Source organism: Sceloporus occidentalis, unplaced genomic scaffold (assembly GCF_023333645.1).
Source record: "Sceloporus occidentalis isolate IW3139 unplaced genomic scaffold, rSceOcc1.0.p SCAF_1, whole genome shotgun sequence".
NCBI classification, from domain to species: domain Eukaryota; kingdom Metazoa; phylum Chordata; class Lepidosauria; order Squamata; family Phrynosomatidae; genus Sceloporus; species Sceloporus occidentalis.
The window spans coordinates 12,085,513-12,102,333 of NW_028316981.1; the positions used below are offsets into that span (position 1 = coordinate 12,085,513).

General features: G+C 40.5%; 1 protein-coding gene across 3 annotated transcripts; it reads right to left on the reverse strand.

Moving 5' to 3' along the window:
• Window positions 1–555: 555 nt before the first annotated feature.
• On the reverse strand, window positions 556–16,231 carry LOC149320761 (uncharacterized). 3 transcript variants are annotated; one of them, XM_089503114.1, is made up of 6 exons: window positions 16,149–16,231; window positions 12,561–13,046; window positions 12,261–12,354; window positions 9,559–9,644; window positions 7,017–7,137; window positions 556–5,074 (listed from the first exon to the last, which is right to left on the reverse strand). In XM_089503114.1, exons 2-6 carry the CDS (start codon window positions 12,972–12,974, stop codon window positions 2,781–2,783), a joined length of 3,009 nt encoding a protein of 1,002 aa, XP_089359240.1. In that variant the 5' UTR covers window positions 12,975–13,046; window positions 16,149–16,231; the 3' UTR covers window positions 556–2,780. The 3 variants fall into 3 exon arrangements, with proteins under 3 accessions (XP_089359240.1, XP_089359239.1, XP_089359241.1); XM_089503113.1 differs by lacking the exon at window positions 16,149–16,231 and adding an exon at window positions 14,550–15,497; XM_089503115.1 differs by lacking the exon at window positions 16,149–16,231 and adding an exon at window positions 14,217–14,235.
• Window positions 16,232–16,821: the final 590 nt, after the last annotated feature.

A 16,821-nucleotide genomic window follows, 5' to 3' on the forward strand; every position in this document is an offset into this window, starting at 1 on the left:
AAGGTTCTAAAACAGATGATTAAACAGTCAGCCTATTATAAGGGAATGTTCTGATTACTAACAGAAAGCATGGGTTTCTCAAAATTGGTCTGGCACGACTTGTTTTTCAATTCTCTCTCTCTCTCTATCTGAATGTGATAGGGCTACAAGCTTGGTAGATGAGGAGAATGCTATGGATGTAGCATATCTTGATTTCAGTAAGGCTTTTGACAAAGTCTCCTACAAAATTCTTGCAGACTAGTTAGTAAAATGCAGGTAAGACAGTACTACTATTGTGTGGATCAGACCAAAGCCAGAGAATGTTCAGCAATGGTTCTCCTTCATCTTAGGAAACATGAAAAGGGGATGCCAGAGGGTTCTGTCCTGTCCCTGTGTTGTACGTAACATCCTTTTAAATGACTTGGATGATGGAACAGACAGCACATATGTCAAATTTGCAGATGACACAAAGTTATCAGCGATGGCCGACACCCCAGATGCCAGGATCAGAATTCAAAATGATCTTAACAGACTGAAGAGCTGGGCCAAAAGTAACAAAAAGAATGTCAACAGAGGTAAATGCAAGGTACTCTATTTTGACAGGAAAAATGTACAAACACAGTTTGGACAACAGCTGGCTTGAGACAAGAACATGTGAAAAGGATTTGGGGGTACTAATAGACTACAAACTAATCACGACTCACCAGTGTGATGCATGGATCAAAAAAGTCAGTGCAATTCAAGGCTGTATCAATAAGAACAGTGCCCAGATGGAAGGATAGCACAGTCCTACTTGATTCTGCTTTTCTCAGATATCAGCCCCAATAGGTTCTCTGGCATATTTGCCTTTTGGGTGGTTGATGTTTTTCACAGATCCTTCCTTTTGCACTACATTTCAAGTGGGTTGGGTTTTTTTAAATGTCAGTTTTCTTTATTATTTAACTTTCGCATCTATACAGAGAAATCAGGAATGCTATGACATGGATGATCCTGATTTTGGTATTCAACGAGGCATCTTTACCCTTGCACAATTTCATCCAGTTCCTTCATAGTTGTCCTTCCAAGTCTTTGTCTTATTCTGATTTCTTGACTACAGTCTCCATTAGATTGATAACTCAGCCAAGTTATCGAAAAACTTTTATCAATTTTGATGTCTTCATAACTTGCTTTAAAGTAAATCTTCCAGGGTCATTGCTTTTCCTAATATTCAGCTGTAACTTTGCTTTTGTACTTTGTTCCTTAATATCCTCAGTAGGCATTCCATGTCTGTTATTGTCTGCTTCTAATAACTACTACCTCTCATTTATTGAGTAATATTAAATAATTGTGATAATAATAATAATAATAATAATAATAATTGTGGATTACTAATAATTGTGCACTATCCAATATACCAAAACTTGAAATGCTTATGTGTCTTTTACTGTAATTCTATTCCAATGACATTTAACCTTTATTTAGATTTTATTTTTATTTATTTCATTTTTATGCCCCTTTCTCCCAAAAAAGGGTCCCCAGGGCATCTCACAAGATAAAACGATTTGTTTTAAAATGTAAACACCTGTCATTAAAAGAGATTTTATAGTTTACAACAATTCAAATAAAATAGAAATAAAATAATACCAGTATTTTAAATTGACCACTAGCCTTCTCTATGACTAAAATGCTGGTCTTTCATTACATGAAATAAGTGAGCTTCCCCTACTACTGCTTTTTCTACATACAGTACCTGGTATTAAATGGCCTTCCTCTTTGGTGAGGTCTATCTTCCTTAAGAAGTTTTTTTCGGACACCAAGAATTTAAATAAGTGGTAGGAATCATGTGGCCTAAAGGCCAAATGTGAGCCTTGGTCTTTATGACTCTGACTGACTCCATGACACTCCTGGCACCACGTCTTATGGCCAAAACCAAAAAAGACTTTTAAAAAGTTAAAAACTTTGTAAGTTGTTTTCTGCATGTTTGACAACCCAAAGCAGCAAGAGCTTTCCCCAAGTGCAGGAAGGCAGTATCACTTCTGGTAGCCCAAAATGACAGCCAGGACAGCACGTTGAAGCCCTCAGGAGCTCCAAAAGAGATGAATATCTGGTAGTCTTGCTCCCTGGGTTCTGCAGTGTGCCTACCCCACACTCAAGTGCTGTTCTGCAGTGTATGTTCCTTGTTGATAAGTGAGCTATATGTTCTGCATAAAACTCTTTCCATTCTCCAAGCTTTTAAATGATTTCCCTCTTACATGATTTTTTGATGACGGGTGAGGTATGACTTCTGACTGAAGGTTTTTCAGTACTCTGAACGTTTAAATGGTATTTCTCTGTGTGAGATGCTTTATGATAATTGAGCTGTATCTTCTTACCGAAGTCCTTTCCATACTCCAAACATTTAAATGGTTTCTCTCCTATATGAATTCTTTGATGATGGGAAGGCATTTATGATGATAGGAAGACACCCCGTATTAATTCATTTATGCTGAGTGAAGTCTGCCCTACAATAGAAGCTTTCCCCATATACAACACATTTAAAAGGTTTCTCTCCTGTACAACCTTTTTGATGGCAAGCAAGAACGAACGTCGGACTGAAGTTCTTTTCATGCTCCAAGGATTTAAGGTGTTTCTCCCCTGTATGAATTCTTTGATGACAACTGAGATGGAAATAATGAATGAAACTCCTATCATCCTAAGCAAGTGGCTTAAGCTGAATGGCCATCTGTTGGGGATGCTTTGATTGTAAGTTCCTGCATGGCAGGGGGTTGGACTGGATGGCCCTTGTAGTCTCTTCCAACTCTATGATTCTATGATTAAAACCTCTAAATGGTTTCTGCTCTGTGTGCGACGCTTGAAGATAAGTGTGGCTTGTCTTCTAAGAGAAATGGTTTCTGCCCTATATGAATTCTATGATGATAAATGAGGTGTGACTTTTGAGTGAAGCTCTTTCCACACTCCAAGCATGTAAATGGTGTCTCCCCTGTATGAATTCGTTGATGACAAGTGAGGTCTGTCTTCCTATTGAAGCTCTTCTCACATTCTAAGCATTTAAATGGTCTCTCTTCCCCTGTATGATTTCTTTGATGATAAGTCAAGTCATCTTTTCGACGGTAGCTCTTTCCACACACCAAACATTTGAATGGTTTCTCCTTTGTATGTCTTTTTTGATGGCAAGTCAGAAGTGTCTTCTGATGGAAACTCTTACCACACTCCACACATTTAAAGGGTTTCTCCCCCGTATGGATTCTCTGATGATAAATGAGATGTGACTTCTGAGTGTAGCTCTTTCCACACTCCAAGCATTTAAATGGTGTCTCCCCTGTATGAATCCTTTGATGGCAAATGAGGTTTGCCTTCTGAGTGAAGCATTTCCCACACTCCAAGCATTTAAAGGGTTTCTCCTCTCCTGTATGACTTCTTTGATGAAGAGTCAAGCTATCTTTTCGACAGTAGCTCTTTCCACACTCCAAGCATTTAAATGGTTTTTCCCCTGTATGAGTTCCTTTATGATAAGTGAGAAGTTTCTTCTTATAAAAACTCTTACCACATTCCAAGCATTTAAATGGCTTCTCCCCTGTATGAATTCTTAGATGGCAAGTGAAGTCACTCTTCCGATAGAAGCTCTTTCCGCACTCCAAGCATTTATATGGTTTGTCCCCTGTATGAATTTTTACATGACAAATGAGGACTGACTTCTGAGCAAAGCTCTTTCCACACTCCAAGCATTTAAATGGTTTCTCTCCTGTATGGACTCTTTGATGACAATTGAAGGCTCCCTTCTGACTGAAGGTCTTTCCACACATTAAGCACTCAAATGGTCTTTCTCCTGTATGAATTCTTTGATGACAGGTGAGGTCTACATTGCGAAGGAATCTCTTTCCACACTCCAAGCATTTGAATGGCCTCTCCCCTGTATGAACTCTTTGATGACGAGTGAAGTCTGTCCTAGAACGGAAGCTTTTTTCACACTCCAAGCACTTAAATGGTTTCTCCTCTATATGTGTTGCTTGATGATGATTGAGGCCTGTCTTGTGCGTGAAACTTTTTCCACATTGCAAGCATTTAAATGGTTTCTCTCCTGTATGAACTCTTTGATGAGAAGTAAGGCGTGACAGCTGATCATAACTCTTTCCGCATTGCAGGCATTTAAATGGTTTTTCTCCTGTATGAACTCTTTGGTGACAAGTTAGTTCCCCCTTCCGATAGAAGCTCTTTCCACACTCCAAGCATTTAAATGGTTTCTCCTCCCCTGTATGACTTCTTTGATGAAAAGTTAAGCCATCCTTTCTACGATAACACTTTCCACATTCCAAGCATTTAAAGGGTTTCTCCCCCGTATGAATTCTTAGATGACAAATGAGGTGTGTCTTCTGACTGAAGCTCTTTCCACATTCTAAACATTTAAATGGTTTCTCCTCTCTATGAGTTACTTGATGATTACTGAGATGTGTCTTCCACCAGAAGCTCTTTCCACACTCCAAGCACTTAAAGGGTTTTTCCTCTATATGAATTCTTAGATGAGAAGTGAGGCTTGTTTTCTGATCAATACTCTTTCCACACTCCAAGTATTTAAATGGTTTCTCTCCTCTTTGAGTTACTTGATGATAAATGAGGTGCGACAACTTCTGACAGAAGCTCTTTCCACAATCCCAGGATTTTAACGGTTTCTTCCCTGCACGAATTCTTTGATGATATGGGAGACATGGTTTGTGACTGAAACTTTCCCCATACTTCAGGCATTTAAATAGTTTCTTTCCTGTATGAGATGCTTTATGATAATTGAGGTTTATTTTGTGATTGAAACCCTTTCCACATGTCAAGCATTTAAATGGTTTTCCCCTTGTGTGAGTTTTTGTGTGACAATTAAGGCTTTGTCTACAACTGAATCTTCTCCCACAGAAGAGACAAATGCATTTCTTCCTTTGCTTCACTTTATGCATTGTTTCTTGGACTGTGATTCCACAGAAATCAAAACCTTGAAAACCAGATGCTCTGTTCCTCCTCTTTGTTTTAGGGCCACTGCTTTTGCCATTTTCTTCCATCTGTTTATTTCTGGCTGCTTTGGACCACAGCCTATGTGGTGCCTCCTCATTCTCATCTATTTGCTCAATATCATCTGTAAAGGAGACAAGGAACTGATCAGAACTCCAGTGAGAAATTGCAACTGACCTCAGAGCATTGATACCATTCCCTAGCTGACATTCATTTCCATTAATATGAGACACTGAAAGGTAATTACTACAGCTTTCTCACTCGCTCCTTTTAAAGACTAGCTCCACTGAGCCCATCCTACAGCTCTTAAACTGGTTGCTCTAAGTAGTTTGTAACCTGAAAAACTATGGTATCTGTCTTTCCCCCTGTCTTAATTACAGTATTACTTTGTTCTTTATCTTCAAAGCCCTACATGGCTTGGGTCCAGAATACTTAAGAGATCGCCTACTTCCATACTGTCCGTCCCGCACTCTAAGGTCCTCGGGGAAGAATCTACTTCAGCCAATAAAATCTAGGCTAACTTCAGTCACCCAGAGGGCCTTTTCCATCGCAGCTCTGAAGCTATGGAATGACCTGCCGAAGGAGATCCGTGACATTTCTACTCTTACAGCCTTTAAGAAGGCTCTTAAAACGGATCTCTTCCGGCAGGCCTTCCCTACCTAGTTCTACTCCCCATTTACTGTGACTTATGTCACTCTGTCCACCAATTCTTCTCTTAAATTTAATGAGAAGAATTAAATTAAAATTAATTAAAATAAAATCCTTGCCTCAAGAAGAAGAGCCCTCCCTCCATGACATCACCATCAGACCTGGGAGGGAGTGAAAAAGAGAGGCCCAACTTCCATCAGGCCTAACTGTGAATGTACTCACTTCGTTCTCTTTAATTTTATTGTATTTTATTTATTTATTGTATTTTATTTTATTATCTTTATTTTTATTGTATTTTATTTATTTATTGTATTTTATTTTATTATCTTTATTTTTACTGTTGTAACCCGCCTGGATTCCTTGTGATTGGGCGGGCTATAAATAAATAAATAAATTATTATTATTATTATTATTATTATTATTATTATTATTATTTTAATACTGCAATTTGGTAGGCAGAACTGTTCTGAAACTCTTTCTGATCTTAGATGTGCTATAGGGGCATTTTCAACAGTATTACAGAGCACTACTGTTTTTAATATATTGGTCAGATTGCAGGCAACTCTAGAAATGTTTGGTGACTACAGTTCTACCAACCATATTTAGCGTAGCCTGTAGTGAGATCTGGTGTGAGGTGTAGTGCAATATCTGGAGGGCCACCAGGTTCCTCACCACAAAATGAATGAAGAAATAGCTGTATCTGTAAGCGGCTGTAAGAGAGAAAGTGAGTTTCCCCCCTGAAAAAAAACTGGACCAAAGGTGATGAATAGGATCTGTGCAGCAAATCAGTCTGAATTCTCTTCTATGAACTTTATATGGAGAGATGAGATAGAGATTTAAATACTCACTGTTCAGAGGATCTGGATCAAACTACACATGGGATAAGAGTCCCTGTATCTGAACTTTATTAGCAATGTTAGGAATACAGTGCACTCTTCCCATTTACAGCAGTTCTGTCCTCCCACCCCCCATAGATAGGAAAATACACCAAGGCTCAAGCCCCATATTACTTTCCCTTTGAGAAGCAAAGCCTGCACACATATGAGAGGCAGACTAAATGTTTTTTAAAAAGGACCAAAACAACCCATCCATGGGTTCCCATCCTAAAAAGTTCATACAACATAGCAGGGAGCGTTGCTGATTTGCACAAGTAGACTATTTTGGTTAATTAACACTTTCTCTTCCCACCTTGTAGAAGCACAAAATATAGAAAATTATAAACATATAAATTGTTCTATGGTGGGTGAGTGGGTGGGGGCATAATCTTGTGGTTCCTTGTCCTCATGTGTGGCAATGAGACACCTGTGGATTAATATCCAAGTGAGGATTTATATTAGCACCTAACTCAGTCCAGTATGTGACACATACTTTATAAAGCACTTACATTTTGGTCAATCATGAGGAAGAAAGAGACTTACATAGAGAGCACACAAGCCGCAAAATCTCTGCCATTACTTCTGTATGAAGGACCCTTTGGCCTGGTTCCAGCAGAGTCCACTCTTCTTCAGTAAAGTACACAGCAATCTCTTCAAAGGTTACCTGAAGAGAAGGTTAGTTGTGAGCAGAAAACACATTACCCAGTTGGAAAAGAGGACCAGGAAGCTTGGGGATGCCCAGTGTAATTTAAATCTTAAAACAGGAGTGGATCAGCTAGTTGTTAGTAGGAAATTTTTGTATGTTACAAATAAATTTCAAGTGTGGGATATACATGCTGGAGTAAAGGAGTATTTTGAGAAGGAGTAAAGAGATTAAAAGAATAAACAAAATTAGGGAAGAAAATAGGGAAATAGTAACAGAGGAAGTGAAAGTAAGAGAAATGATGGCAAAATTTTATGAAAATCTATGCAAAGAAAGAGAGGTAGCAAATCAAGAGATAGCAACTGATCATTAATTAACTAAAAAGCAGAAGGATCAGTTAAATGCCGCAATATGTAAAGAGGCTGAGAGAGTAATAGATCAGGAGAAAGGATTAAAACCTCCTGAACAAATGGGCTAACAAATAACTTTTATAAATATTTTAAGAACGAAATAAGTGTCTGTTCTTTAATGAGGTGTTGTAAAATCAAGACATAACTAAATCTAGGAAAACAGTAGACATAATCTCAATATTAAAACCCAATAAGGATGAAACAAATCCAAAAGGCTACTGCTGTATGACATTGGCTAATCAAGATTATGAATTTTTTATAAAGATTGTGGCAAACAGATTGGAATTTATTTTACAAGTATCAATAAGGAAGATCAATACGGTTTCATTAAAGGGAGAGATCCAATTAGAAATAGTACAAACGTAATTTATCATGCAAAGCAAAAACCCCAGAAAAGTTGGGATATTCAAACTGGATGTGTATAAAGCCTTCTACTCAATAAATTGTGCATATTTATATAAAGTCTGTAAAGAATTTTGTTTAGGTACAAAATTTGGGGATAAAATAAATATAAATAGATAATGAGGCACAGATAAATGAAAATGAGAACTATTTGAGGGAAATTAAATTGGAGAATGGCACAAAACAAAGGATGCTCATTAACTCTATTATTAGTTACAACAGCAAGTGAACCATTAGCTAATATTATTAGAAAGGAAAAAGAAGTGAAAGGTTACGGAAGTTAAATAAGAATTCAAAATAAATTTATTTGCTGCTGATGCACTAATTATTACAGGACTGACTTATCAAACCATTGAAAATATATGGAGAAAATAGGGGATAGGGGGAATTGAAGATTGGTATCTACTATTGGCATCCAACAGAATATTTGAATTAGGATGGCGAAGTTGGTAAAGGAATAGTATTAAGGAAACTGAAGGATATTGCATATAGGACAACTGGTGATTTATCAGATAATTTAGGAAAATAGATAGAGATAAAATGAAATAGTGGAGTTACAGGTAAATGACATTGGCTTCAATTAAGTGGAATATGAACAGAAAAAGAATATTTATACAAGGCTACCAAAATCTATTAGAAGAAATATTAAAGATGAGACTGGAAGGAAGGATTATCTAGTAGGATCTACAAAATGATATTGGATAATCAATATATCATAGAATGTCTATTACGAGTATGGGAAAAGGATATTAAGATTAATAAGAAAAAAATCCAACAATGGGAACAAGAAATCAAAAATATTAAAAATAATAAGGTTAGAGAAAAACAGATGAAATTAATAGGAAGACAGAACAGAAATCCACAACAATTAGCATATATTAATATAAATGTATCACTTGCTTCTTGGCATGGGTATGGGAGCAAAGGAACCTAATTCGTATGTGATGGGAATGTTGCAAATTACAAAGATTTTGGAAGGAAACAGAATAAGAAATTAATAAAATAAAGAAAGAAGTATAACTAGTAATGTCAGGAATATAGCATTACTGAAGGAGGATAAATATTTAAATAAACAATTAATTATAGTAGCACAAGCAGCGTTTGCCTATGGGTGAAAGGATAAAGAAAGATGGAACTGTAATAGACGGTGGCAAAATATATCAGAGTATATGATATCTGACTTTATAATAGAAAAAAAGAGAGTCTATTTTAGTCACTTGAAAGAAGGTGTGTGGTATAGTAACTGGAAAATAATGACTGAGTTTGTTGAGGAGAGGAAGCAGTATGGAAATGTAAACAGTTAAAATGATCCTCACATGAGAAAAAAAGAGAAATTAACAAGGAAACACCATTGCTGGGGTGTGGGTGGGTAGGGGCATAAATATTCAGAGGATACATTATGTATGTTTATGAGGGATTAGTTAATAATTGAGCTGAGGTTTGAGATAAGATTTATATATGTAGATTGATTGGTATAAAAGGTCGTATACTCATGTATTTTTTTTAAAAAAATCTTTTAAACAGGATGTTCACAGTGGGCATCACTGAAGAAAGGAAAATGTTTTTTCAGGCCCAGGGACACATTGAAGGATTAAAAACACCTAGCCCTCCCCAGAGATCCTCCCCCTACCTGATCCAGGCTGACTGAGGCTGATTCAAGAGCATCACAGTCAAGGGATGAGCCAGTATGTGTTGGCTGTCTCCTTACTCCATCTCCTAACAAAGAAAGGGCAGACAAAAGTGTGTGTGTGCGCGCAGTATTTATAATTCCTGTTGTTTCTTACTGAAGCAGAGGTTTCCATCTTTTAACAAAGTAGATGTATTTCTCTGAGTAGTACTTCTTTAACAGAACATTTTACAGCAGAGGCAGAGATAACATGGAAAGAATCAGTCTAGGTTCTTGCATCTCATAAAAGAATAGTTTAGCATGTCTCAACAAACCTTTGAATTGTGTGCACAGGTGAAATGAAAACAAGGTTAGCTAAGTCTTGCATAATTAAAGAAGAATTTAATTCCATAGAACACATGAAAACTTCAATTAAAATCCAGACATGATGCTTTTTCTTTCACTAGTTTCCATCTTTTTTTAAAAAAAAGATTTTCATTTTGGGATCAAACTTGTGGATCTATGTTCTTTTAACATGCTAGGGCACACTTGTCTGCTTTCTCCTTTTCCTTCTGTTTTGCTGTTCATGCATGCTTAGCAAGAACAGCTGCTGGAGAAAGCTGCTGTTTAGCTTGCCAGTTATAGAGGAACACACAGCTGCAGTAGGATTGGCTTTCATAGAATCCCATTCTTTCCCAGCTCAAGTGTCACTACATTATTTACTGCAGACATGCTGCTATAATCCAACACCAAAAGTCTGTGTTCCTTAGTTCCCCTTCACTATTCTCCTGATCTTATTAGGGGGTTGAGCAAATGGGCCAGGATAGCATGGGTGCTCACCCGAGCCATCCCTGGGTTGAAGCAGGAATGGGTGGATGTTCACACACCAGTCCCCACACTGACCAGGACCTGCGACCAACATGTATAATCCTTACCTTACCACGCCATCTCTCACACTCCAGTTCACACATTTAGCACAGAAACAGAGTGCCTGGCCATATGGGTACAGCTAGGAGGCTTGTTCTGCATCAGATGTGGTGACGGGGCTTCTGAGTGAGACTGACAGTGTGGCAAGGTAAGGAGTGGGGTTTAAGCAGCCAGATTTTGGCATGGAGCTTCTAGGAAACTCCGAGCAAAACCAGGGGTATTTTACCCTGGGATCCGCCCAAATCCTCCTGGCCTGCTTCGTCTAACTAGATGATAAGAAACTTAGGCTAGAAAGAGGGAAGGATTGAAAGGGTGGTAAAAAGATGGTAAAAAGGAGCTTGTACTTCCATACTCAAACACAGACAAAATTACACTAAACACATGCACACATTCTCAGTAGGTAGCAGGAGACTCAAAGTAACTCCAAGACAGGGAGTTACAGCTTCTTTGTCAAGGCTTTGTTATCTGAGGTATGCCTGCATTTCCATACTCAAGCACAGACAAAAATCACACTAAACACATACATACATACATGGAAGTAAGCAGGAGACTCAAGAGTAACTCTTTTAATAGGTTTAATGTCATCATCCAGCCAGGAGGGAGTGAAGAGGCAGACCCAACGCCATCAGCAATTTTAGTATTGGGATGGGGGGTTGGGACAGGACTAATTTTGAATTTTATTGTATTCTCTATGTATTTTTATTGCTGTAACCCTCCCAGATTCCTTGTGATTGGGCGGGCTATAAATAAATAATTTATTATTATTATTATTATTACTATTATTATTACCCCAAATAAAAAAGAGAAGAGAAATGGCTCTGGGATTCTAGAGCCCATAACGTTAAATGACTGGGCAGCAAAAAGCCTGTAGTCTGGGTGAGAAAAATGGAATGGCAGTAAGAAGACTAGATAATAGGAAAAGATGCAAAAATAAGCATTTTCTTCTCTGGCTGGTCTATTTCTCAAATCCCATGGAGAATCAAATTTTGTGGCAGGAATGAGAATTGACTTTAGTCTTCCCTCCCCAGTTCATAACCACGCAACACCTAAACAAAAGTCCCCAAGAAGCCCAGTCAGCAGACAGAGAATGATGCCTGAGTTTTCCAGGAGGGGGGTGAGACAAGAGAGATGGAGGAAAAGGGAATGAAGCTGCTGGAACGTGAAAGAGATCTGCTTCACACAGCCACATTTGTTGCAGGTCCCCACTGGTTTTTCATGTTTATTCCCAACATTCAGTCCTGAAGCAGCTTTCCTCTGAAATGCTCATAGCAGAAGAATACAGTTCAGAATTTTGTAATGTGATGTTCTGCATTAATGGTTTGAAGGACATATTACTGGTTCTTGGGGCTGGTGATACAGTCCATGTTCCAGGCTCTTCCCCATACAACAAGGTAGAAGTAGGCAGAGATGGACTCTAGGGTTGTGTGGGGGAAAGGGTCCAAAACACACTACAGAAATAATCTGGTTTGAGACTGCTTTAACTGCCCTGGGCTCAGTGCTAGAGAATCCTGGGAATTGTAGTTTATTGTGGCACCAGAACTTTCTGACAAGAGAAGGCTAAATGTCTCACAAAACGACAGGTTCTCAGGATTCCATAGCATTGAACTACAACAGTTAAAGCGGACTCAAACTGGATTATTTCTGCAGTGTGTTTTGGACCTAGAAAACCAAGCCACAAAAGCAGCCCTTCCATTGAGTCATCCTGCCTTATACAGAAGTGGCTTTAAAGTACTGGCTATATATAATGGTGGGATAAGCCATGGAGGAGGCAGGAAGAAATTTGGCTCCTTAATCCTTACCCTCTGAAACAGAAATACCCTCCATGTCCTGCTTAATCCACTTGGACTCAAAAGGACACATCTCCACTTCAGCTGTCTCTTCCACAGACAAGTCCTGCACCACAAGAAACACGAATTATTGTAATATTTGAAGGAATGATACGAAAGAAAGAAGAGCATCAGAAGAAGGAAGAAGACAAGATCCAGCTGACCAATACCACATCAGAGAAATGTGGATACATAGTAGGGAGTTTCAAAATTTCTTTGAAACTAAAAGCTACATCTCAGCCCTCGGAAGCTATCAGGAGGAAATGCTCTCACCTGCTGCTCTTCCCGTTTCACCTCTTCCGCCTGACTCAGGAGGAAGCCCTCTGCCAGGGCCACCGCCTGGGAACTGGTCTCTGCTCCACATTCCCTCACCCAGCTCTCCATCTCTTGGGGAAGGATGCTCAGGAACTGCTCCAGCACCACCAGGTCCAGGATTTCAGCCTTAGTGTGCCTCTCTGGCTTCAGCCACTGATGGCAGAGACTGTGCAGTTGGCTACAGACCTCTCGAGGCCCCTCCGTCTCCTTATAGCAGAATTGCCTGAAGCGTTGGCGCTGTACTTCTGAAAGGAACTTATCTTCCCCAAGGGTCCTTGGTCTGGTTCTTTCCCAGAATGCTCCATTGCTTTCCATCTTAATGGTAGTAGGGATTTTTCCCAATTCCTGCCCAGTGAAGTCTTGTCTTTGCATTTTTGACTGCTGCTCACAGGCAGATTCCAAAGAGATAAAGAAGATTTATTTTCCAATTTTTGCCAGATTCTCCTGCAAGGCAAAAGACTGAAAACATTACTGGGGATGGAGAGGCCAACAAAGAAAGCAAAGTGTTTGCTGAGTGAGCTATCACAGACACTTTCTCCAGTGCTAAGAAGATGCCTTATAGTTACATCACTGAAAATGAAGATGAATGCCGTAACTGTTATGTCTAAGGTAAAAGGGAGAGTGGGCCTTTCCCTTCCCAGCCAGAGACCAAAACCTTCAGCATGCTTTCCAGTGACTTTGTCCCTACTAATTCCATCCACCATTTGTCCTCCCTTGCTCAATCCCCCCATTGTCATTTAGCATGTCTATTGAATCCTATATTTGTAGGTTGGAACTCTACTTTTAAAAAATCTTTTAGTAATTACAGAGCCAGCCCAACACCTTTCATTGCCTGAGGGAAATGATAAGATGGGTACCACTTTGCTGTTCTGTAAAGAGAAGGCACTGCACAGTTCTGAATGTTTTTTTTGAAACAATTTTGGAGTAAGGAGATGTTTATAATCAGATTCAAATTGGAAGCTGGATCCTTTTTCTGTTCAGAAAATAAATATCATGCAGAAGGACCTACATCACAGTTTAAGAGCATGATTTCCACAGGTAGTTACCCATTAGTTCTGCAACACACCTTGTGCTGAATATGTCCAATGGAATGGCCACTCATATACACAGCTAAAGGCACAATCAAGTGGGCATGTTCAATGGGACCCCATTTCCAAATTCTCTTCTGCAAACTTGAACTGAATGTGGGCACACTGCATTGGGCAAAAATGTCAAACCACTTTTGTGAAGGAACGTATGCCTGAGTAAGGCACCTACAGCCCAACTCAAAAGGAGAGACAGGTGGGTGCAGGGTGAGTTTCCTCCCTTCTTCTTCAAAGGGGAAGCCCTTCATACAACACAGCATTTTCTCCATCAATTTGTCCCTAAGGACCCTGTTCCTGCTTTCTTTGGTTTTACTGGTATGTTCCCCTCTCTCTTTCCCCCTTTACTGACGTGTATTTTAAACTCCACATCTCTAGGAAGAAAGGGTGACATTTTGTAGTGATTTAACAGTGCCTATGGGGCCAAACCAAGACATTTCATTGCCATGGGTGACATGGCCCCAGCTTGGGTACATCTCACTCTGTGGACTGCTTCTCTATGTCATCCAGAGAATGAGGAAACACTACTTACCATGAATGTGTCATTCCTGGATGGCTTGGAGAAGAAATCCACCCCTACCCTGGGATTGAGTGAAATTTAGGAACTAAGCATATAAATGAATAAATAAATAGTTTGCTATACAGAAAATATATAAGATTCAATACTTAATTTGCAGATAGGATAGTACAGGATAGGGTTACGGCCAGGGTGACCAGATGTAATGCCCTCAAAGGAGGACAAGGTACTATAAGATATAGGACATTCAAGAAAAATGTAGGACATTCAGGAAACATGTGGGGCATTACAGAATAAAAGCTAAAAATGCTAAGATAAATATAATTTCATTCCATATGGTTTACTTACAGTTATCTTATATATTACTGTTATGTGGCTTCAAGTCATTTCCAACTTGTGGTGACCCTAAGGCAAAGCTATCACACGATTAGTACAGAGGGAGTTTGCCATTGCCTTCCCCTGAGGCTGAGAGAGTGTGACTTACCCAAGGTCACCCAGTGGGTTTCATGGCAGAATCGAACCTTAGTCTACAGAGTCGTAGTCCAACACTCAAACTCCTATGCCACACATATACTGTACCGTATTTTAGTATGCTTTTATCATTCGTATTTTATTATCCCGTTGTATCCTTTCTAGCCTATGTGCAGCAAGAGTAGGCTGCCAAGTAGACTCCTTTCTCAAAGCGGAACAGCAAACCTGGCGCAAATCAATGGGCTTCTTGATCATACTCAAAATGGAGGACATTTTGGAATTCCTTCTGAACAGGAGGTTGAAATGTAGGACATGTCCTGGAAAACAAGGACATCTGCTCATCCTGGTTAGAGGAGGTTTTCGAGGGAGGGAAATGAGGTGACGGTGCAGGAGTCAATGGTTATTAACTGAAAGGCATTTAAGGCTTGGTGTCTCCTGCAGTATTTGCTGGCACACTGGGAATAACCCAGCTTTGGTCAGTGCTTCTCTGAACCACCTAAAATGACGTCTTTGTGATAAGCGTGAATTCCTCCTTCTAAGTGCCTATGGGGCCAAGCCAAGACATTTTCTGCCTCTGGGCAAGATGGCCCCCTTCTCCCAGCGCAGCCCTTTCGTTCTCTAGACTAGCGGCATGCAAACATTTACACTTTACATCTACATGCAGACATCGTGCCCCCATCCGACACAGTATACGTATAAAAGCATTTTATTTAGTGAGTATTTTCCTTCACGCGGATTCTTTATCCCTGAGGCAACGGCTCCACTCCACCTCTAAGGTGCCGCCACAACTGCATGTGTTAAAGCCATTCCCCCCTTCCATTAACAGCACCTGTCTGCTAAGGTTTGGTTCCAGGACACACACACACAGCCATGGATAGCAAAGTCCGTGGCTGTTCAACTCCCATTAAATACAATGGTGTTGTAGCGAAATGTCCGACAGACATTGACCATAGAACTGCCCTGGAGGAGCTACAAAGGCCTAGAGGAGAGGCCTCTCTAGGAATCTCTAGGTCCTTCAGGGCAACTTTAGGTTAAAGTTGTCCTTAGAATTGCGCTGGAGGACCTAGATATTCCTAGAGAGAACGTATTAATCAAAGCCACAAATATGGAGGAGGGATGAGTAGATTTTCAAGCTGCGGACGCCTGAATCCACAGCTAAAGAGTATTTAAGTCCTGCTCAAGCTGGAGGACATTTTAGAAGGCTGAACTGTAGGAGACGTCCTGGAAAAGGAGGGCCATAGAGACCGCAAGGCCGCCCAGTCCAGCCCCCTTCCGCCAGGCAGGAAATCTAGAATCGCTTCGCCCCGTTGGCTCACGTTCAACTGGGGGCCCACTGGGACTGCCAGATCCCTTCCAGGCGTATAAGCCTCGTTCAGCCAGGTCTCCCCCATCCCACACCGTCTTAGTACTAAGCTTCCTTCCTATAGCACTGTCAAGGTACATAGGACTAATTAACACAGGCAAAAGGGGGCCGACCGTCCGAGGCTTCTCTCTCCATAGAAAAAGGGGACGAGGGAGTGGGCCCTTCCCTCTCGCCGCCTCCTCTTTCTTCTTCGGTGTCCTCAGAACCCACTTCCGCCCGACGCTCTAGGAAAACACACTCACATGCTCCGGAAAAGGCGGGTCCAAGGCCAAGAGTGACGTCAACTTCCTGCGGACGCTCTAGGAAGAGTAGTTCTAAGAGAGTAAAGGGAGAGGTGGAATTGATCCAGTCTTCCGGGAGATGGAGAAACAAAGGCTCCGCTCTCGCTCTCCTTCTCCCTACAGAAAAGGAGGCTGAGGAGGGTGCGTTCCCTTCGTCGCCCCCTTCTTTTAGGGTCCTCCAGAGCCAAATTCCTCTCGACGCTCTAGGAACTCATGCATACAGGACCGGAAGTGACGGAGACTTCCGCAGTCAGAAGTGGGTGGGGCCAAGGCTAACACGAGTCTCTACATTTCAAGCGACGCGATAGGCCGAATCTCCCCACACGTGACCGGAAGAGGCGGAGTCGAGCCCGAAACCCGCTTTAACTTCCGTCCGACGCTCTAGGACGCACCAAACTTTGTTCCTCAATGGGTTTTTTGGACTTCAACTCCCAGAAGCCCTGGCCACCTTGAGCAATGGCCAGGAATTCTGGGAGTTGAAGTCCCAAAAAAAAGTAAATCAATC

Coding starts and splice junctions, on each gene's coding strand:
- LOC149320761 (XM_089503114.1), bottom strand. CDS start 12,974: ATGCAAAGACAAGACTTCACTGGGCAGGAATTGGGAAAAATCCCTACT. Junction 12,355..12,560: donor TGAAACGGGAAGAGCAGCAG/GTGAGAGCATTT, acceptor CTTGTGGTGCAG/GACTTGTCTGTGGAAGAGAC. Junction 5,075..7,016: donor GCGGCTTGTGTGCTCTCTAT/GTAAGTCTCTTT, acceptor TCTCCTTTACAG/ATGATATTGAGCAAATAGAT.